Source organism: Pseudopipra pipra, chromosome 4 (assembly GCF_036250125.1).
Source record: "Pseudopipra pipra isolate bDixPip1 chromosome 4, bDixPip1.hap1, whole genome shotgun sequence".
Taxonomy (NCBI): Eukaryota; Metazoa; Chordata; class Aves; order Passeriformes; family Pipridae; genus Pseudopipra; species Pseudopipra pipra.
This window is the reverse complement of record NC_087552.1, coordinates 49,694,308-49,717,463: the sequence shown is the minus strand read 5'-3', so window position 1 is coordinate 49,717,463 and position 23,156 is coordinate 49,694,308. Positions and strand designations below refer to the sequence as shown.

The window sequence follows — 23,156 nt, the reverse complement described above, 5'->3', positions numbered from 1 at the left end:
GATTCAGGGGGACTCAAACATCTGTTCCTACATATTACTTTCATTTATGCAACAGATTTATCAATAATCCTCATTACTGATGTTTTCTCTCCTTGAACTTGTACTTTGGGCAAAACTAGATCTTTGCTACTAGATCTTGTAACTCAGAGGCTCCAAGTCCATTCCTTCATATATTTCCTAGTAGACCTCTTTCAAACATGTCAAAAAGTACCTTGAAATTTCTGCTTTGCACTTTAGTGACTGAACAGAATATGACTGTGGATCTGCCTTTGCATCTGGTCACAACCCAAGGTGTTTATTCTTGTATTACCCTGGAGAAAAGCATTTAGATACTGTTAGGCTAGAGGAAAAACACAGTGAGAAAGGAAAAGAGTTAAAAAGACAACCTTCAAGTGTCAGGCACCATCTCGTAATGGCCTTTCTACATGAAGAAATAAAAATGAATTTGAATAGGGAAAATACCAATGTAAACCAAAAAATGTACAAAGTTGAGATGTACGAAAACAAAAGTTGCTTCTTGCTAGCTTCTTTTTAGTATTCTGCCATTAGGGAAAACTTTGAGTACAAAAATAACAGTCAAGCAAAGGAAAAGTAGATTTATTCCTCAGATTTATGTCTTCACACATATTGTATCTCTGCAGTTACCTAAGACAGTCTTTTCTTGTGAAATAGAAGGATTTTCTATGGAAGAAGGATGTTCTGAAATCTCCTAGACATTTGAAGGAGAGAACAAAAACTATACATCTGGTTTTTGAAGAATGCAGTTGTAGATGGGGATTAGGTGTCTCTCCCAGTTTTTCCCAGGATTTCTTTGGTTCTTCAGTCTCAAAGTCACACTTTGAACGTCTGAACCATGAGATCCTGGGTTCTCATTAGCAACTACCTGTTTAGTCAGGTTAATTGAAAGGAATATACCATCAGCCAGAGGAGCTGCTAAGGAAACCTACTGTAAGCGGATACAGACTCTGCTGAAGAAGCTGTGTTTGCTCCAGATGTATGAATCCAGACTACACGGGATGAAGAGGATGGTAAGATGTTGCTGCAGATTTTGCTGGACTATCTTGCTCAGCAGAGTTTTAATGAAGCTGTCTGGTCCAGGTGCTTCAGGGGCATCACCTCTGTATTACTCAAGTGCTGTTATTTTAGCAGAATGGCCTCCTGAGGATTTGAAGTTAGACTCAGACTACAGTTGTTGTAGACACTAAAATCATTGCAGAGTGTATCTTAACAACTCACATGAGTATGTGCTGGGATTTATACACAGATACCTTGGAAAAAAAGAGCTTACTTTGGGAGAAAGAGGGAGTTTGTTAGTAAGAGACTACCCACAGCAGTGAAATAGATCTTATTTACGTGTTACTTACCCATTCACTAGAAGAGCATGTAAAGTGGATGCGTTTTTATTCTTCCAGTCTGAGTGCAGATTCAGCCATTTTTGGTGTTGCATTTCCTCATTCTCTACTACAATTTCTGTTTTGGATGGTCCTCTGAAAGAAATGAAAGACACTGATAGAACTTCCAGCAGGTTTCTGTGTTACAGCTAAGAAAGTGAAGAGGCCCTAATGCCCTCTGTTTACTACAAAGATACACAGTCGAATGTTATGGCAAAGCCATGTGTGGCAGATACACAGTTAGGAGAATGAAATCACCCTGAGAAGCCAGGCCAGCCAACGTATGACTGCCACTTTGTCCTTTCTGACAAGAACCCAAACTAGAATCAGGAACAACAGGAGCCTTCTGGTGGCATTTACTGTAGTGCACACATTCATACTGTTTTAAAAGCTTCTTGCCTCCAAAAATAATAATAATAAAAAATCTTCATATGTAAAAGCGGTGAAAGAAAAATTATTTTCTTATATTTCTGTCTTTGGAAATCCATTAAAATTTAACAGTAAAGAGCAGTCTAGGTCTTGTTAATAATACTTGAGAGTATCTATAAATCCAAACTGTCTGCTTTGTGAAACAGAACAAATCATGGGTGATGATGTCAAACCTGTCCTTCTGCAGCAAATTAAAAGTATATGTGTAAGTCAGAACAGTTCACCAGGAGATATTTTCATATATCCACTTCCTCAGTCTAATTATTGCCTGATAGACTCAAGCCCCTGAAGAAATTGCTATTTTACTAAGTCTTGATTGCCAAGTGGAAAAAAGGAGTGCATTTCTATATGGCTTTACAAGTCATGCAACTTTCCAGCACAGAACCATCCACAATTAGCCATCGATCCCTGTCAATGACAAAGAATTACAATGACTGCTCTCCTGAACACTAGTCAAAGGCCAAGTTCTAAATCCTAGTTCACAGAAAAGAGAATGAGAGAAGTTCAGAAAAAATGGTTTGTCCTAAAACTGTCCTCTGAACCCAATTTCTCATGACAGTACCCAGGAATGCCAGCCAGGTGTCGTGGTTTGGACCTTGTTACTAGTTTAAGTTCAGTTTTCAGAACTGACTATATATCTTTTTAAATCTTGAAAAAACTCCAGCATCCTTTACCCTTGATTGCATAAAGTAATAGAGATCAAAGAATTCTGTTTTATGGTAAAGTTTTCAGCGTAACCATATGGAAATGTTTTCAACAGAGCTGGCAGAATAAACTAGGCTTTGAGGTCACGGCCTTGGATTTTGCCTGTTACATGACTTATTTTTCAGAACTTTCTCTGGGCATATTAAGCAAATATCATTCCATGATCTACTAAACAGAATGTGCAGGCAGATACTAACAAGCATTTTTAAAGACTGTGGTTTTAACTCATTTTGAGAAAGCTGCTTGCCGCAAAAAGGGTTTTCTTTCTCAGCACCTGCTTATAGCAAACACATAAAGCTCTCCTCTCTTCATATCCACATTTCTCACTCTTTTTCACAAAAAACATACACAAGTGTTTTCTCTGAAGATGACATTCTGCCTTATGATCTTCTGTGAGCAATGATGTTCATCATTTCTTAAATGTGTACAGTGATATTTTATGTAGTTGTAAACAGTGTCTGACCTATAAAATATGTAACTCAAAAATGTCCAAAAGGTGGAAATATCATGCCATTTGATGGATCTAAAACTATATTACCCCACATACCAGATTTTTTTGCTGAGACCTGCAGCTCTGAATTACAGCTTACAGTGATGAGTAGGAGATACATACTTCTAAATCAAGGTAACAACCTACAAGACACTTAAGCCTGTACGAAATTTTATAATTATTTATACAACGTATTATACTTAGTCAAAAGTAAGATTCTGGCTATGCCTTTTTTTCCTTGGTGGTCACATCTTGATATATTACATTGAAAACCAGTATAGCCTAAGTTGTGTCTTTAGAATGCTTTATAGGAACACTTATAGTGTAACCCCCTTGATGCTGCTTATAGAAGTTTTTCTTTCAGATAGGCAAGGGCTGCCACTTGTCTCCTTTCATTTATTTAATTAGAAATAACCAGAATGAAGGAGACCTAAGATCATAATTTCTAGGTGAAGAAGGATGGAGACAATGGATAGCATTTGTGTAGAGACCAGAGCATACCCAGAATTGCCAGAGAATGAGAGAACACGAGCTAAAAATGTTAGGATTAAAGACTTGGGCTGGTGGGAGCTTCTGAGTGTGGGACTTTCAGAAGGGCATCTGGGCCAGGAGTTTACATTACACCAGGGACTATAAATCACTCAGAGAAAAGGAGAGAGGTGGAGCAGTGGAGACTTATTTTAGCCAGACCCATCCTGTGCTCCAGAAACATAGCAGGCAGCAGATTCTACTCAGTTCCTCTTGGAAGGAACACAATTTCTTCTTAGAGTAGACATGTTCTAAAGAAAAGGGAAGAAGGATCTTTCAATGGACAGAGCCACATGAACTCACAATTCACAAGAATATTTGGCTTTATGGAGCTTCTCAGACTCTTAAAAAATAAGGTTGCAGCTGCTAATTACCTTTACACATCAAGCTTCAAGTTCAAAATTAGCTCTCCTGCCAGTTTTATAGCTCAGTGGCCTGTTGAAGTTGCAGTATCTATCAGGATTTCAGGCAAACCAATTAAAGATTTTTTTTTTACTAAACACTTTCAGAAGGCTCTTTCACTTCTCTGCAGTTTTCTTTTTTCCCCTTTGGTTTGCACATACCGGAACAGTTTTGTTCAGAAACTTGGTGTGAATTTTAAACTAGTGCTTTTAATTATTACCTGTACTGCAATAAAAAGCAAAATTGAAACAGTGTTTCTTGACTGAAACCATTTATATTGGAACACAGTGTGCAGTTTTGAGCCACCTCAGTTTAAGAGGATATTCAAAAACTGGAAAGGATCACACAAATGGCTTTCAAATTTTCTAGGGCACTCTGGCAGTGACGCATAAGTAGGGTTTGAGGGAACTGGACTTGCTTATTCTTGTGAAGAAGAAGGTAATGGACAATTCAATAAAAACCTTCAACTACTTGAACGGGAGTTAAAACACGACAGAAAGAAATTTTTCCAGAAGTGCTGCATGGTAAAACCTGGGGGAAATGGCCTACAGTTGCAGCTTTGGAGATTCATAGAAGATGAAAAGGAAATATTTTTTCACTAGGAAGGTGAAGCAGCTCTGGAACAGAGAAACTGTGAAATTCCAATCTATCCAGGTTTTTAAGACTTGGCTAAACAGAGCAGTGATTGAGCTGTGCTCATTTTGGCAATAATCCTGCTTCAAATAGGACGTGAACTAGATTTCTCCCACTGTGTGTTACTGTGAGGATTTTATGATTCTGTTGCACAGTACAAATAGACTGTAGTGACCAGTACCTACACTGAAGAGGTGAATTTTAAAAAAGGCCAAGTTACCAGAACAGACTTTACACACATCAGAGCGTATTTTAACATTAAGGTACAGTCACTGAATCACAGAATCAATTAGGCTGGAAAAGACCTCTGAGGACATAGAATCCAATCAATATCTACGTGTAGATATCTGAAATATCTACATTACTTCAGTAAGTTTATTAGTGATATCTGCAAACTTAAGGCATTCATACCATGGTAACAATAATTCACACCTTTTCAGTTGTGATTTTTGGACCAGATCCCTCACCAGGTTTCCAAGATAATGTACAAATCCTGCCTGCATCCACGTGACTTTATAACATCTCGTGGTGCTATTTGGATGAAACTATTAGTGTACTGAAATACTATTTTTAAACCCTTGGGGTTTTAAGAATCGGAACAGACCACAAAAGTTTAATTGTCTCATGTGTCTAGTGTCTGGAGTAAATCTTTATATCCAAAAGAGCTATGCTAGAGCTTCTGAGCTCAAACTGCTCAAACATAACACTCAAAGAACATACTTTAGGGTTCCTGTAGTCCCAGCCTGTGGGCTTCTCCAAGACTATATGAAAAGTGTCATATTTAAGTAAGTTTAAAACAGATGCACAACAAACAGCAATGTTTTATGGTTTTTTCCTCCTTTATATCTGAAGTGATAGAAATACCAGGCTTAGTGGTAAAAGACAAGTATGACTTCCATGTAGATTTTCATTAGGTCCTCCGCACTGCTTTCAAGAATGAAACAGAATTAGGATCTATGAAAAAATTCTTCCACAAGACTTTCTTTCACTAAATAATTAACTATCGGAAAATTCAGCCGAAAGAAATCTTACGAGGCCATCTGATCCATTCCCCTAATCCAAAATAAGATCGACCATATCTAAATCCTGACAGATTTTGTTCTGCCCTCTTTGTACCTATCCTCAGCGTTTCAAGGCAATATATGCAAGCAATGTTTTTCTAATGTTTGTTCTTAATCTGCCTGCCTGTCTTTTAAGCTCATTACTCTGTCTTATTTCCAATGGAAATGGAGAACGAGTTACTCCTTACCTTCTGCAGCAACCTTTTACATATTCCAAGGCCCCTATACCTCCCCCTGACTGATTACCCAGAGTTTCCAACCCTTCTTCATATACCATGCTTTCTAGGTCTCTGGTCATTCCTGTGACCTATTCTGAACTTTCCTCGTCTAGTCAAAATCTAACACAAACTGAATACTCCAGAGGGATTACTCATAAACATTCCTGGTTAATTCAGGCCATTTCTCCAGTCTGTCAAAAAATTTTTAAATTCTAATTCTGCTCTCCAAAATGCTTTCATATCCTCCCAATTGATGCTGAATGAGAAATTATCAAGCGTACTCACCACTCTCTCTTCTGAATGACTCAGAACACCACTATCACTCCAGACACACTGGAATGTGTCTAGCCCCCTACCAGTACATCTTTATGGTTTGACAAGGAATCATCAACAGTCTCATATCATTTTATCTTCGTCCATATCTCCTTATTTATTTCAAAAGTAATTTCACATAGTGTGAAAGTTATATCACATCTACAGTTCCTTCCCCATCCACAGTGTCTCTGCTATTTCAAGGAATAAATTAAGGGACTCTGACATGATTAGTTACTGACAAATACATTCTGTCTGTCATTAAGACCTTATACTTCTGTAAATATTTGCTGGTATTTGAAGCTAGGCGACTAGTTTGTAAATCTCTGCATCTTCTTCTTTTATCCTTTTTAACGGAAGATGGCATACCAAATAGTATTCTCCATTCTCTCACACTTCTCAAAATCATGGCTTCCATTGCTGTCAGCCATAATGGAGATCAACCATAGCCATAAATTTTAAATGCACTTGGATGAATTCCGACAAAACTAGCTACTTTGAAAAGTATTTTATTCCCTATTATTTTCTTACTCTAGCCCCATTTCTTAGGTCTTTGCCACTTTAGACACATAATATGATTTCCTAAGGTTTCCTTGTGCTTTTGTTTTAGTTTTTTGCTTGTTTGCTTTTTGTTTGTTTGTTCGCTTTGTTTAATATTCCTGGCTTTTTCCAGATATTTTTGCTGTTGTTCTATACCACTTCCTGTAAGTTTGAACTACATCTTCACTCCCTCTAGAATTCCATTTCCAGTTTCAGGTCACTCTACAGCTTGTGCCTCAGCCAAGTTAGTCTTGTTCTTCACAGAAGATGTCTGCTAGATCTAATGAACTTAAAATTCTAACATATATAATTTCTTTAATCTAAAAAGTTTCCTTTAATCTAAGTCAATTAAAAAAAAATCAATAATCTGTAAAATCAGTCACTCATAAAATCAAAAACCAAGACATTTCAATTTTCAGTAGCACTTATGTCTACGCCAGTGGGAAATTCTAACTTACATTTTCTTATTTTTCAATTTCAACTTCAAAATTAGTATAAAATTCCTTTAATACATTTAATTTCACACTATCAATTCCCTTATACATGTTTAGGAGAGGAATTTTTAGAATTAAGAAAGAAAAATCCAGTCTGTGTTCTACATTATAAATGTGCTCACAGTGGGGAAAAGTAATGTTTCATAAGATAAGTTGTACAATGGAAATACTAAATAAAAAGCATTCAAGCCTGCTACCTGCTGATCACTGTGCACAACAGTCAAAGTTTATGTTGGAACACAATGAGCATTATGATTTGCATGTTAAATTAGAATAAAAAATAAAGAAAAAAATAAAAGGCAGGGATTAATTTTAGTTTATGAAGTTCATCATTTTGTTTGTAACAGTTTGGGATACTTTATTCTCCCTACTTCATTTTGGAAACCTCTGTCAAATGTATTAAATTGCAAGTTTAGAATAAAGTTTAATCCATAAACTGGATTACTTCTCCCTTCAAAGTAACAGTAACATGCATCTGTTCAGCTTCTACAATTCCATTGTTGTAAACCTCTTGTGACAAAAGGCTTGGAAAAGGAAGCCTTGAGTTATTCCAGAAAGCAATGAATAATGTATGTATGGGCAGTAATTTAAAACAAATTAGGCCTATTTCTGAGCTGCCACAGCATCTGTTTCCTGTCTGTACTTACTGGTTAAGATGATTCTTGGTCTTAAGCAGAATTGGTCTTAAGCCGTGCCATAGAATATAAAGCAAAAGATCAAAACCTTGATTTTTACAGCATTAAAATCAGAGAAATGTGAAATTGTAATGTGAAAACATATTGAAACATAGAAAATGGAAATTAAAAAGATTCGCTGCATTGATAGAAAACTCAAACATGTATGATTAAATAGTTCTTAAAATTTCTAGCAGAAAGTAGGTAATCACTGTGATATTTCCAGGTTTCAAAATCCCTAAGTCTTATGTTCTAACTGATAAACTAGTCAACCCTACCAACAATTTTACTTGCTTTATTTCTGTGTGCTGGTTTTGTCTAGGATAGAGTTAATTCTCTGTAGCTAGTATGGAATTGTGTTTCGGATTTGTGCTGAAAACTGTGTTGATAATAGTGGGTTGTTTTTATTCTTGCTGAGCAGTGCTTACACAGAGTCAAGGCCTGTTCTGCTCCTCACCCCATCTCACCAGAGAGAGGGCTGGGAGCGCACAAGGATTCAGCAGGGGATGCAGCCAGGACAGCTGACCCCAACTCTCCAAAGGAATATTCCATACCATATGGCATAATGTTCAGCATGTAAAGCACAAGGAAAGAGGAAGAAGGGAACGTTTGGAGTGATGGCATTTGTCCTCCCAAGTCGACATTACTTGTGAAGGACCCTATTTCCCTGGAGAGGGCTGAATACACCGCTGCTCACGAGTGTGTGTGGCTTTTGCTTTACCTATTCATCTGTCTTTATCTCAATCCACAAGTTTTCTCACTTTTACTCTTCCCCATTGTCTCTCCATCCCACTGTGGGAGTAGTGAGCAAGTGGCTACATGGGGCTGAGCTGGTGGCTGGCATTACACCACAACACTCAGTTGCTTGAGTTTGTAAATTATAGGTCTCATAAAGCATGATTTTGTAGCTAAACTTAAAAAAAAGACCATTTGGGACCATCTACATTTAAAAATTCAAATAAAATCTAGATTTTCTTAGCTGGAAGTCTTAATTCAACTTCAAATTAAATGTAAACTCCGTCATTTAAGGTCAATTAGGTTTTAATTTTAAAAATATGAAGGACGCATTTTAGAGAAAAATATTGTTTTGACATAAAATTGTACATGTTTCATTTTAAAAAGTTGAAACAAATAACTTGACTTTTCAACCTTTTTTCCCCTGCTGAAGCTGTTCACTGAATTTGAACAAAATTCACTTGTTTCTTTGTTTAATGTTTCCCCAGACAGAATTATTATTCACTAAGAAGTCTTCTCATAGTTCTACTGGTAATAACAAATTAGTAAAAAAAAAACCAACAACCAAACCAAACCAACCAACCAAACACCTCCCCCCCAAAAAACCCCAAAACCACTTCAACTTGCAGATTCCAGAAAGACTTTTCAGTGCAGACAGATTTAATATCTGTTTAGTGTTAAGGTGAGTAAATTTGACCTGGAAGCCAGGGAAAAAAAAAGAAAATGAAGGGGGGTTTATAATGTCATTTGTACAAGCTGTGACATAAAATATTTTTTAAAAAAATTTGTGATCAATAATTAGAATAAGAATTAAGAACATTTCCTTTGTTGGCAGTGTTCATTTATCTTTCTTTTAGTCAATCACAGAATGGCTGGGCTTAGAAGGGACCTTTGGAGGTCAAGTAGGGCCACCTATGGCCAGTTACCCAGGAGCACATTCAGGCAGCTCCAAGGCCATTTGAGATACTAAATCACCAATAACAATTCTCTTTTTACTTAAAAAAAAAACAACAACTATCTGATTATGGAGCTAAAAAGTGTTATATGAGGTAGCTGACCCTATGATTAATTGAAGAAATTGTCACAATTTGCCAGGCATTATTAGGCTGAAGTTTCTTTGTAAAAAGCCTTATCCAAATAATTTTAAAATACTACATATGCACATGAAAGATGAGACATAATCTATCAGATTTAATCTAATGCAACTCTAATACACTGATTAAAGTCTGCATATTTTAACATTGGTTTACAATTGCTCAAAATTACTAAAACAGCCTTCTACATCTACCACAGCTTGTGATGTTATTTTCAGTAAATTTTATTAACAAGTTATTAGTTTCCATTCTTAAAAAATTAAATGGAACATGAAGAATTTGCTATTTTGCTAAATCACCTAGAGAATTAATAGAACACACTGTGGCCATGGACAATGAGAATAGATTCAAGGTAGGTCAAGAATATTTTACATTCTGTTGAGTGGGTCTAGAAATCCAGACAATTAATGAGTTCAAATACTTCATCTTTGGCATGGAATTTGATTCACTAAATGTCATATTTATTCTTGGAGAAAATGAAGTAGGTTACGTTCAGAAGTTCAAATTTATTATATGACAGAAGTATTCAGGGTTTTTTCCTTTGATTTTTTTAGACAATCAAGACATTAAACTGAGCTTCCGTTATCCCTGTTGCAGAAACAGTTATATCATAATAAGAAAGCATAATAGTTCATGTAAGAACAACAGGTTATTGGTCTAGCAGCTTGACTGCTCAGTTGTCAAATATTAGTAAAGAACTCCATACAAAAGAGAGAGAGAGTGAGAAAGTATTAGGAAAGACAAAAAGCCAGACAGTAAGAAGAGATTGGTCCCTCCCTTTCATAAATACACACACAGTAGATGCTACAGCAGAGGAAAAGAAGGAAAAGGAGCTACTGCTTTCAGTGGAAACACAGCCTCCAAGAAAAGGAGCAGCAGCTGCAGGAAGAGGTAGCAGAGTTTACAGTAGATTTTTAAAAACAAGTATCTTGGTAAACAGCTGTGATTTTATGCTCTTACTGCTAGACCAGAACAAGCAGATGAGGTAAAATACTCCTGTACTCGTGCTGGGTACAAGCTGCTGATGTTTAACATTATTATATTTCATTATTATATTTCTTATATCATCCTAGTTGTCAAACTTCAGAGCTGAGCAGACCATGGTTTTACGGTCACTATTTCATCAATAAAAATGTGGATTCCAAGTATACGAAAGCAGTTTTCTTCAACTGAACACCAAGACAAAACTACAGTCTTCTAACATAATGTTCTGAACCTACACGCTACACCCACCTTCAGCAGCATAGCCTCTGTTGCACACACCAGGACAGATGTGAGACTGATGGCAACTGCTGTTCCATTTTCTATCTGTGTTAGCAGGAAAATTAATTGCCAGGGTCTGCATTTAATTTCACTGTACTGAAATCTGGGATTCAGAAGGAGGTCTCTGAACAAATTTATGTGTCCTGAGACGAACAGGCAGTTGCATCAAGTGATATGATAGTCCCGTCTGGCTGTAAACTATGAAACCTAAGACCTGAACATTCCCATTAGGCTCTTAGCATTACAAACAAAAGCTTACTTCATATCTAACATTCTTTTTGCACTAGAGGGAAACATATTGCATAACTTGAGCAACAGCCACCATTAGTCTTTCAGACAATGCTTGGAACTTGCAGTTTTCTGTGATGTTGCATCATGCATCACACAACACATTGCATGAGCTGTGCAGTAAAAAATTGGAGAACCACATCATCTGTGGAATTACTACTGGCAAACAGCCAGGAAAACTGCTTGCACTTTGCGCAATAGGCAGAATAGAATTAATTTTAATGCTGCTTCAGACATAATGCTTATACCTCCCAAAGAGACGGATTGATATTCTGCAAAATGTGTTACCACTATCAGCTAAACTAAACCAACTTTAACCACTGTCATTTAATTATCTTCATCTGTTTTTTCAGCTTGATTTAGACTTAAGTATTAAAAATATGTTATTTTTAAATAACTAGAACATCCAAAAGCTGTTAGAAAGACACTGTTTTAGTTTATTAAACATTACCACATTATATAGCAATTGGGAGTTTTTATTTGGCAAAGTTATGAAAAGTAGTTTGCTTTACAGAAAATGAAAATGTCATATGTTACCATTCATTGTAATTCCCAGTCTAAGACATTAATAAGTCTTAACTTTGATATCTGATGTGCATTATTTTTCTCTAAGAATAAACAAGGGAACTATTACATCAAAACCAAGTATTCAAGAAGTCATTATTAAAGAAATCTGCACAACTGCAAAACTGGGTGTTTCTGTACTGTGCTCTAATATGGACAGAATCTGTATATTCACAGCTTTAATATTCTCAAAGAGTAAAATGAAGTTGTTCTCATTGGGAATACTTGAAGAAAAGAACTGCTTAAAATATTTTCTATTTATTTATTAATAAAAAGGAGTGTTTTTATCATTATTTGAGTTCTGTGCAATATATAGTCTAATTTACCTGTACCCTCAATGGTGACTGGAAAGACCATGTTAAATACACCAGTGTTATCAACCTCACAGACATTCTTGTTGTAAGTCAAATAAATAATATATACGGGACATAACAGCCAACAGATGAAGTTTATGGCTTCAGAACAGATTTCACAGTGAGTGGCATGAAACTCCATTTTATAATTTGGTCTTCCATTTCACCATATAGCAAATGCTACCCTCTGTGACGTTTTCGTTGAACCCCTATGCAATGTTAACAAAGGAATTGAATAATTATACTAACTCGTATTACTACTTTTTGAAATCAGTTCTGCTGAATGCATCATAATCTTTGTTTTTCTTACAACTCTTCTTCAAAGATAATTTACTGTACTTTTGGCAGTGCCACTTGACAAAAACTTGGAGAATAGCTAAGAAAATCAAGCTTCAGGTGATTGACAAAATCAGGCACTAAGAATGGAAAGACAAACACTAGTTTGGTTTTCTGAAGAACTGTGAGAAAGAATTAGAAATTCATACTGGAGTCAGACTGAAGTTGTACTCTTCAGATTTGTACTGGAATTTCCCACTGCCCTTCACACAACTACTGTCACTACTAAAAAGATCTTGTAGAAAAACTGATTTGTAAACTATCTTTCTTACCCTGTTGGAAAATGGATTTGTGAGATTTAAGAATCATTTTTGTCTCTTATGTTTCTTAAAAGTGTAGGATTGATAACATCTGTTAGCAAGCATCAGTGAAGAAGCAAGAAGGTATAGGTTTCTACTCATGCTCATGTGCCTTAAGCCTAGGCACACTTCTGTAAAAAGAAAGGAATCAGGGGTCTTGTGATAATTAAACACCTTTTTCATTTTCCTAGCAGCAAGTATCATAGGAAAGTTAAGCAAATTTTACATTAGGAATGATGTCAAGTTGAATATGAGTCGGCAGTGCCCCAGCAGCCAGGAGGGCCAACCGTGTCCTGGGGGGCATCAGGTAAAGCATCACCAGCCAGCTGAGGGAGAGGATTGTCCCGCTCTGCTCTGCACTGGTGCAGCCTCACCTTGAATACTGTGTGCAGTTTTGGGCACCACAATATAAGAAAGATATTAAGCTGTTAGAGAGCATCCAAAGAAGGGCAACAAAGATGGCCTTGAGGGGAAGCCGTATGAGGAGCAGCTGAAGTCACTTGGTCTGTTTAGCCTGGAGACTGAGGGGAGACCTCATTGCAGTCTACAACTTCCTTGTGAGGGGAAGAGGAGGGGTAGGCACTGATCCCTTGTCTATGGTCACCACTGACAGGACCCAAGGGAATGGCCTGAATGTGCCAGGGGAGGTTTAGGTTGGAGATCAGAAAAAGGTTCTTCATCCAGAGGGTGGTTGGGCCCTGGAACTTTCCCAGGGAAGTGGTCACAACACCAAGCCTGACAAAATTTAAGAGGCATTTGGATGATACTCTGGAGCACATGGGGTGACTCTTGGGGTGTCCTGTGCAGGGCCAGGAGTGGGACTTGATGATCCTGATCGATTCCTTACAACTCAAGATATTCTGTGATTCTAAAAACTGAATTACGAAGAAGAAAAACATTCTTAATGTTAAGATCAGTGCTTTGTTCTTAGAAAACAAAGTTGTAAAATCAGTAACTATTTCTGAAGGTATCAAAGCATTTTAAGCTTTATTAGGATGTTATATAAGGTTAAAGCATAATGATATTATTTAGATACACTAAACTAGCTAGAGGAGTATAGAATCTTTGTGTATTAGAATGGCAGGCAATCCATTTACAGATGTTCTTGAATGCAGGGTATTACTACAACTGATGTCAAGTATCCACGCAGTGCAAGGCAATATACAGTAGGTTAAGTGTAACCCAGGGTCTTTATTCTCCTGTGTATTTTGAGAAAGGTACAAAGAACAAGATTACATGTCAGTATGTGTAGTGGTGAAAGACAAATAGAAAAGACAATTCTTAATCCAGTTTGGGGATCAGACACTGACAAAAGATATCCTTATATACCATCAGATCTGTCTTTTCCTAGTAGAAGACAGCTGGATATCAGAACAGATGAACTTGGTTTTTTCCCAACAGTTATATTCGTATCAACTATTCCACAAAGCAGCTATTACATTAGTGTGCGTGCAATAAGAAAGACATACAGAGGCTATTTCTTTTTCCGAGTTCCACAAAGAAAGCTCTATTTTTAACAATTCATTGTTCAAAGATACCCAAGCTAAATATATCCGCTTGCCTAACTCACAAGTATTTGTTGCAGAATGCAAATAAACAAAGAGAAATTTTCCTGTGTTTCCTAAGTCTGCTGTAATTCTTCGGGAAGAAACAGAGTATCACATTGCCAAACAATTCCGAGCCTCAGCAATAACTGCAAGTTCAAATATTGAGACTTGGCAAGACATTATCTGTTCAACACACTCTTTTATAACAATCATGCAATCTTTATAAAGTGGTGAAAGCACCTAGGTTTTAGTGAACTTCTGTTCCTGCCATAGCTTACAAAATTTCTTTACCTCTTTTCTCACTGAATGATTTCCACACTAAGTCTAACATGGCAGTGATAATGATAATATCTAACTCCAGCACTCCAACTGTCCTAAGAAATTTATCAAAACTACAAACTACTGACCTTACCCTAAACCCATCTGATTGCAGGCCAGTTGGCTTAAGTTTTCTTGCCACTCATCAGCACAAACATGGTTATCAGTAGCTGATCTGTGAATGGTCAGGAACATCAAGGAATTCATGTTTTTAGACAGGGTAACTGGAAAGAAAAAAGGAGGAAAATTTCACTGTTATTTCACATAGTTTTATAAATGGCAAACTGAAAACATACAACTACATTAAAAAGAGTTTTCCAAGATGCCAGCACTTTTTCTGGGTTTATAGGCTGAATAGCTGTGCAATTTAAAACCAAGGCAACCGTGGCTATGAGAATCTTGCTAATATTGAACAGGATGAGACACTGGTAGCATTTAATCCTGTAAAATGATGTTTCACCCCACAGATAGTACATCCCACTGAAATAATTTCTGGGATGAATGCTGCTTAACATAAGAGTGATTTCACTCTTGGTAACACATACTGTTCCTGTCATAACAATTTGTGGGTGTAGAGATAGAAAAAAACAACTACTGTTTACAAGAACGATCATCACCATTGCTTCTCAATCAGTATATCAAATTTTATGAACTGCTTTTATGATGTACAAAAAATTTCTCAAAATGGCCTTCCTAGTCTTCAGCATCTTCCTACTTGCTCTTCTATCCACTACATTTTCCACACTACCTACACATTTCCCTGCCATATCACTTTTCTTCTATATTTGCACTGTGACACCTCTCACCGAGTCTTTGCTTTCTCTTTTGCCCACTTCCTTGGATGCTTTCCCAACCTCAATCCAGTCTTCCCTTTGGTAATAGAAGGAGCATCCCTCCACCACTGCAATTGTATTCTAAATCAAATTACCAGTGACTACTACCATCACCCAAACATCAACTGAAAGCACCCCACAGGGGAAACTTACCACAGTCCCATTCATCTGAGCTGTCACTGCAGTCTGCCTGCCCATCACACCAGAGCTCACGTGGCACACATTCATGGTTGGCACATTCAAGTTCACTCTCTTCACAAAATGCTGCAAGGACAAAAACATGTTTCCCTCTCAGAAGTAAGTGATCAATGTGAAGTTTACATTGAGACTAAACAAACAAGGAGGGTGAAGACCAGATTTAGGGAGCAAGAAAGTGAGACAGATTTGGCACAAAATTCAGCATGGACATCACTGAGGCAGAAGGTGCTTGCTGCCATGCAGTGGCAGAGGGCATCACAACTCAAAGGGAAGGAAGAGTGGCTGGAAATGCAAGATGCAAAATTACTTAATATCATTTGTGGCCTTGTCATATGAAACCTGTCTAAGCCTCTCAGAAACTCTAAGTAAAAGTATTGTGTTCCATGCTTTTTTGTAGACTACTCCATATTTGTTTAATTATTCATGTTCTTTGAAAAAATATTTTACTGTAATCAATACATATTTCCTCTCATCCACAGGAATTCTATATCAATTTTTGGATTCTCCTTTGCTTTTTAAAATTATGGATTTATTTTTATCTCCACTTTAGAGATGGGGAACTGCTGTACAGATAGAAATGCTTTTGGTCCACAGTTTTTTGCCAGTTGACAGCATGAGATAGGGATTTCCAGAGTCTGTTCAGTGCAGGAACTACAAGAGCTTCCATATGCAAGTGACTTCCAGCTTTCTCCAAATCATAACAAACCCACTCCCAAAAGGCAGGTGTGTAGCATTACAGTACCCTCCTCACTAACACATTTCTAGCTTCTATAAACTCTATCATTAGAAAATTCTAGAGCCGGGGTAGGGCAGAGAGGGAGAGAATACATGGAAGGAAGTGCCTTCCAGTTGTGTCTATGTTTGGGTTATGTACAGCATTTATACTGCCATACAATCCAAGCATTTGTTTACAACACAACTGCAGAAAGTATACTCAACAGTGAAAACTATACAGACAGAGCAGGCAGTGCTGCCTACCCTGGCTCTGGAATAAAGCATGCATAACCATAAAAAGCTCTCTAATTCTGCCTTCCAGAGAGAGCATAATTCAGCTGGGGAAACTTTGCTTCCATTCAGAATATTCAAGCCCCAATACAAAAGCAGAGAAGAAACCTACTCTGGTAATTATAAACCAGCTTAATGTTAGCCCTTCTGTAATCTTTTCCCTGCCATAATTTTAATGTGTGACCATGAGTAAATCACTTTAATTCACTTTTTTAGATTACAGCGCACAGCTTGGAAGTCAAATGGTATAATCTTCATAATTAAAAGCAGATTAAGAAGTGTTTTGAGAGCAGTCTCTTCCCCCTCACAAAAAAGGTTAATTTAATGATATATGCAGGCTGTTGATCATTCTGGTAAATATATTAATATTCTCCACTTAGTACATAAAATGTGCCTACTACCCTGTCCCTGACAACAGAAGTCAGAAGCAACTTTTTTTTAAATCATAAAATTGCATCCTAACATCCCAGCAAAAATTACAAAATACCAGGATTACCCAGAGAATGAAAACTTCAGTTTTCAACCAACTTCACCAACCAACCATCTCTTCTTCCCTGTGCAGGCTGAGTGTTACCCAGTATGTCTTTCTAGTTCCTTGTCTTGGGGACATGCCCACACACCAGGTTTTCTCAAAAGAAAAGAACTCAGGGTACCACTAATATATTCATGAAAGTGAAGCTAACATCTCACAGCACCCACTCCCAGCTTCATACACAGAGTGGGAGCCTGCAAAGAAGCTGCTGCTTGCAGATCTTCCCCCTCTGCCCATCCCACTAGTCAGTGGCACGGTGGCAAGAGAGCACAGGACAGCCCTGCAGTGGACCAGGGAGCCTGTTGCACCCTGTCAGCTCTTTGAGCCAGCTTACACTGTGCACATGGACAGTGTGCCCATGCCATCAGTGTACCATACTAAGTTTTGTACCTTGACAGTTATTACAGTTTAGATGGCAGAAGTCTTTGGAGCCACGTGGGGAGATGGAATCTAAGAACTGTCAATCAGAAGGGAAATCAAATAAAGAAGTGAAACAAATGAAATTTACCAATGAAGAGATCAGAAGGAAAATCAAGTAGAAATCAAGAAAAAAAGAGCAGCGAGTAGCTATGCCTGCATGGAATAATATTGAGAAACATTGAGAAAAGGAGTCAAAAGGCTACAAGGAATAAAGAAAAGAAGTACAAAGACACAAAATCAAGGAGGGGGAGAGAGAGAATAAAAAATAGGGAGGACCAGAGTGACCAAAGGGACAGCAAGGATCCAGGTATGAGAACAACAGAGGACACAAGATGAGGAAAGAGACAAATTGGTGCCATAGAAATACTTAAAAGGAAACTGAGGAAATGACTAAGCCTTTCTATATGTGGAAACGTTTTTACTTTCATTTATTTGGCACCCTAACATCCCAAAAATGTGATTAGCCCTTTATGGGACTAATAAACTGCATAAGTCCTTACAGCAGTTCTTTTCATCCATCATGTCAGGGCAGTCCGGGAAACCATCACAGATCATAGTGTGTTTGATGCACAGCTTCTTCAAAGGACACTCCCACAGGCCCCTTTCTCTACAACCTGGAGGCAGAGAAGCACAGCTCTGAAACACTTGCATGCAATATCAAATGAACTGTTTTCTTCTTCTTTAGAAGTCCTGAAACACACTAAATATTTTCACTTGCAGTATAAACTTTAGGAGGTACCAAGAATAGTACCAAGTTACTAATGAAGAAATGGAGAAAAGATTGTCAGAGTATACACTTGATAAATGGATCTAAAATGTATAACACCTCAAAATACTTCACTGCTTTTTAAATAATAATTATATTATGCTGCACATATCTATAACCAATGGTTTAGGCACAAGCTCAATTAGCTCAAAACCCATACACCACTACTCTTGAAATACATTTACTAATAATATAAGAACTTTTCTAATCCTCAAGTCTGTAAAAATTCCTTTAAAAGCATACCACGCAGACCTTTGATCTTTCAAAAGCAAATCCTATGAAAGTGTGGTGTCTCCAGGAAAAACATGTAGAAATATATACTTTTTTTCTGGCAGTGCTGACACAGAACCTAACGCAGAATCACAATGAAAGGCAGAAAGAGTTGTTAAGTATTGACCATAAACAGTACTCCTGGTTCCATGCTCTGAGACCAAGCCAATTTGAAAGCTACATGAATCTTCAATTTTCCCTGCATTATAATGCAGGGTACACAGGGCATTATTATTTCTTCAGAGTCCTGCTAACCAGCCTCTCTGATTTCAAGAGGAATACTTACAAAACTATGTCAAAGTGCTTTGTCAGTAAAATTCCTGCTAGTCATCTAGAGGAAATTAAGAATGGTCCAAACTACATTTTAGAAAAGAGTTTTCTCTTGTTTTATTCCACTTTTTATTTCCATCAACTAATAAAGCACTTCATTGTGATAACAGTTTAAATACTTAGACATGCTAATGTCCTGCATGTCTGACACTCCAGTTTTATAGGAAACCATAAAAACTATGTGTTCTCCTGACTAAAACAGATTATTTGATTGCCTTTTTTGACCTGTTCTACAAATGATGCTTTTCATTTTATTCCACGTGCAAATTCAAGTAACAGCCCTGATGTCCCTACATGCAAATAGTTGAGGTATAAATTTACAAACTGCATTTAAAGCAGCACCTCTGTTTGCCTGGACCTAGAACTACGGCAGTGTATCAGCCCTAAGTTACTAAGCAAATACACTGTTTCCAAGAATTTTTAATTCAGAAGTGAATTCTACAAATATGAACCAGAGAATCACTACTGGATTACTGGAAAAGTGTACTCAGGTTTTTGCTGGAACTGGACATGTAGAGTGCTTGATTTTGTTTAGATTGGAAAAAACATGTAAATAAATGTTACAGCACAGAGAAATAAACAGCCTTAACCCTTGAAACTAATTCCTCATGATAAAAGAATTTTCTTGAGTATCCATTTGCCAGGTCTCCTTCTTGACAATATTTGTGTTAACTATTAATGAAAAATTAATTGAAACCAAACAGAATCTTTACTCTAATAAAGAACAAAGAATGTAGTCATGTTAGGAACTTGATATGCGTAATGGTTTTGAGTTTAGGCCTTCCTTCCTGGTTGCCAGGAAGGAAGGAAGGAAGTATTCCATCCTATTCCTTTACGTAACCAAACATATAAATAGACGGAGAGAGAAGCCCGTTCCTCTCTTCCCTTCCACGAGGTTTGGAGACAGCAGACTCCCGCAGGTTGGTCTCGCTCCTGTGGGGGAGCTGAGGCCTGGCTGGGCCTACAAGGCCTGTTGTTTCTGCCAATCCCGGGTCCGGCAGCGTGCCGGCGGTCGTTCAGCACCATTTCTGTTGTCCCAAGGAAAGTAGTAAGATATTCTTTTGCTAATTCTTTAGTTTGCTAGATCCTGAGTTTTTGATTGTGCATATCTGTTTTGGTTTTGTCCCCTTTCCCCCCCCTTCCCTCTCCCTTTCCCTTCTGGGGTTGTATAGAGTATTTCAACTGTATATAACTGTACTATACGTAAATATATATATATTTTAATATAGTTCGGCTAGTCTGGGGGTTTTTTTCATAGTTTTTTTTCTCTTTTGCTCTTTGCCGGAGGTTTTTGTGCTGGGTCTTGGGTTCTTGGTGGGGAGCCAAATCAAAACTTAGACAATATGAAAATAAGGAAGTTTAAAACCCCCATAATTTATGAACTTTGCAATTTTTTAGTAGTGTTTACAATTCATTAAATTAATGTTTGCCTTTTCCCTTCATCACACAGTGTTCCACTGTGAAGTGTAGCATGACTCTCCAAAACTTATGTTTGAGTACAGCATAGACAAATACAGAGACAATTCCCTAGAAAAAGATTCATTACTTACTGAATTCAGTGTTCAAATATGCTTTGTTGATAGAGGCCATCTACCGTTTGGAGTATTTCTATCTCATCTCTAATTATTTTTGTGACATGCATTTTAATTTAATGACAATGAAAGGGAAGTGAAAATGGAGGTAGGAAAACTTGGCCATATTTACATTGTCCCCATCTCAAAAATATGTTTTGACAAGAGACAGGGTTTCACATATGATCTTACCTTCATTCTTTTTCAAAATATGAAGGAAGTTACCATTTGTTATTCATGTATACATTTCCCATGCAATTAATATTAAGTCATTAATGTTAAGACCACCAAATTTTTCTCTCAACTAAAATACTACAGTCAGCACCCAGATTGCAGAAAATAGTGAAAGACAGTATTGGTTTTGAAAGTTATGTCCTCAATTTCTTTAGTAGTTGTAGGACGGTCTTCTGCTCCCTGCCAGGGGTATTGTTCAGCAGCCAGCAAATTAATACAATCAATTACAATCAACTATATTTAATACCACAAACTCTTGTGATGTCTTTCATAATATTTTTCAGAAATTACTTTCCCTACACTTTACTGAAATGCACTCAGAAGTCTCATTGTCAGAAATCTGGGTTAATTTTTCCCCCAAATCCCAGTTTAAATGACAAGTAAATCCTAGGATTTAACTGCAATTGCATGGGTGAGATTTTCTGTCACAAAGATCACACGAAAGTATGACAGGGACTCCTAACAGAAGGAGACAGTGGGTGATGAATACAGCTCTGCTCTGCATGGGTAGAGTATACCACATTGCCTTTGGACTGTTCTTACTTACATCTTTTGGACTTACATTTTTTTTAAGCATATGAGAGCTGTAGCTACTCTTTTCCAACTGCTTTCTCCCTGCACTGTGAGGTTGTTCTATGCCTATCATTTAAGGCACTTCAAATATAAGGTTTTTTAATTAAATGCTGAGTGTTACTTAATGTTATAAAACCAACTCCAAAGAATAAATCTAATAAAATTTGAGCTAGCAATTTACACATGATAAGATCATCAACTTTTGATTTTGTCCTGCACACATGGAATATGAATGAGTCAGAGTTACTTCTGGAGCTCTACAAGGACTTTTTGTTCTTCAGTAACAGTATTACCCCTGGTCAATGTAATGTCACGCTGACAGCAGTAATTTCCTAGCAGATACAGTCTTCCATATTTATAGAAACTGATAAGAATTCTGCTGATTGCTTGTCACATTCTGTCTAGACTGTAGAGACAGAGAGAGGTCCACTCGAGAAATGAATGTTACATATTAGAACAATATTTCAAACGTTAATGTCTAGGAGAAAAAAATTATACTAAAAGACACATAACAATTAGTTTTCTAAGGAGTTCAAAATTGGTGGCAACAAAGAATGTTTGTCAGGGAGGACAATTGATTCAAAGGTAAAGAGATGACAAACTCTGAAAGACTCACTGTGATCATCACCTCTGACTTTCCTTCGTAATCCAAACGAGAATCACCAAGTATTAAACTGTATTTCAGAGAGCTTTCTTTCTTTCTTTCTTTTTACAGAGGGAGGGGAAAGAAAGAAGGAAAGAAGTAAGGAAAGAAGAGAAAGAAAGAGAGAGAGAAAGAGAGAAAGAAAGAAAGAAAAAGAAAGAAAGAAAGAAAGAAAAAGAAAGAAAGAAAGAAAAGAGAAAGAAAGAAAGAAAGAAAAAGAAAGAAAAAGAAAGAAAGAAAAAGAAAGAAAGAAAGATAGAGGAGAGAGAATACAAGCGTGATTTGGAAACTCCCAGAGACTGAGAACACATCACACCTTAGTGATAAATAACCCCTTGGTTACTGCAAACATTAAAACAACCTGCTTTTAAAAGATAAGCACTCCATGGAGCTGACAAGCTTGAATTTTAGCCTAGCTTCAGCTTTCTGGTTTTGGATTTGATTTTATCTTATTTTTGTGCATCTGAGTAGAAACTTTCTTACTGCCATAGTTTTGTTTCTCATATAAACTGTGCTATCATCTTAACCCGCTCTCTGTTAAAGAAAAAAAAACAGCTTGTGAACCTTAGCCCTGCTCTGCTGGAATGTTTTTCAATCTTTACTTATATGCACATCTCTTCTCTAAATCCTTAGTGATGCATAATTATTCTCTTTGCCCCTAGAGATGCCAGGTGTGCATGTAGACCTCCATGGAGGCTACCCTTTAGTCACATAAAGAAACAGTTTAAACTGCTTTTTCCCTCTCAAAATTCTCCTGCCAGCATGTGCAAGGATACACAGTGACCAAGAGATTTGTTGATTATTCTCAAGCTCAATACATCTCCGTTGGTTAAAAGTCAAAAGCTTCTCTACTATAAGTAAACTCAGAAACATATTGGGGAATAAACTTTGTGGTTCTGTGCTTGCACTTAGAGCTTGAAGTTGATCAATCTGAAAAAACATGTAATTCTTGACCTTGCAGTACAGAGTCCACTTCAGCAACACAGACCTTTTGTTGATACATCATAGTGAAAACATTGTCACGTATAAATTTGAAACTACATTTATGGATTCAAGATTTAATCTGCCAGGGAGTTATCAGTAGAATCTCCAGCAATGTCAAAAGAA

At 37.1% G+C, this 23,156-nt stretch overlaps 1 protein-coding gene across 3 annotated transcripts in view; it reads right to left on the bottom strand.

Annotated features, from left to right (window-relative positions):
- The window catches only part of CORIN (corin, serine peptidase), a 118,712-nt gene that overhangs the window by 13,473 nt on the left and 82,083 nt on the right, over positions 1 to 23,156 (bottom strand). For all 3 annotated transcript variants that reach the window (XM_064652888.1, XM_064652889.1, XM_064652890.1), the window contains exons 14-17: positions 18,163 to 18,276; positions 15,661 to 15,771; positions 14,769 to 14,898; positions 1,365 to 1,487 (exon numbers count right to left, since the gene is read on the bottom strand). In XM_064652888.1, the coding sequence (XP_064508958.1) occupies positions 1,365 to 1,487; positions 14,769 to 14,898; positions 15,661 to 15,771; positions 18,163 to 18,276 (478 nt within the window). The remainder of the gene's footprint in view (positions 1 to 1,364; positions 1,488 to 14,768; positions 14,899 to 15,660; positions 15,772 to 18,162; positions 18,277 to 23,156) is intronic.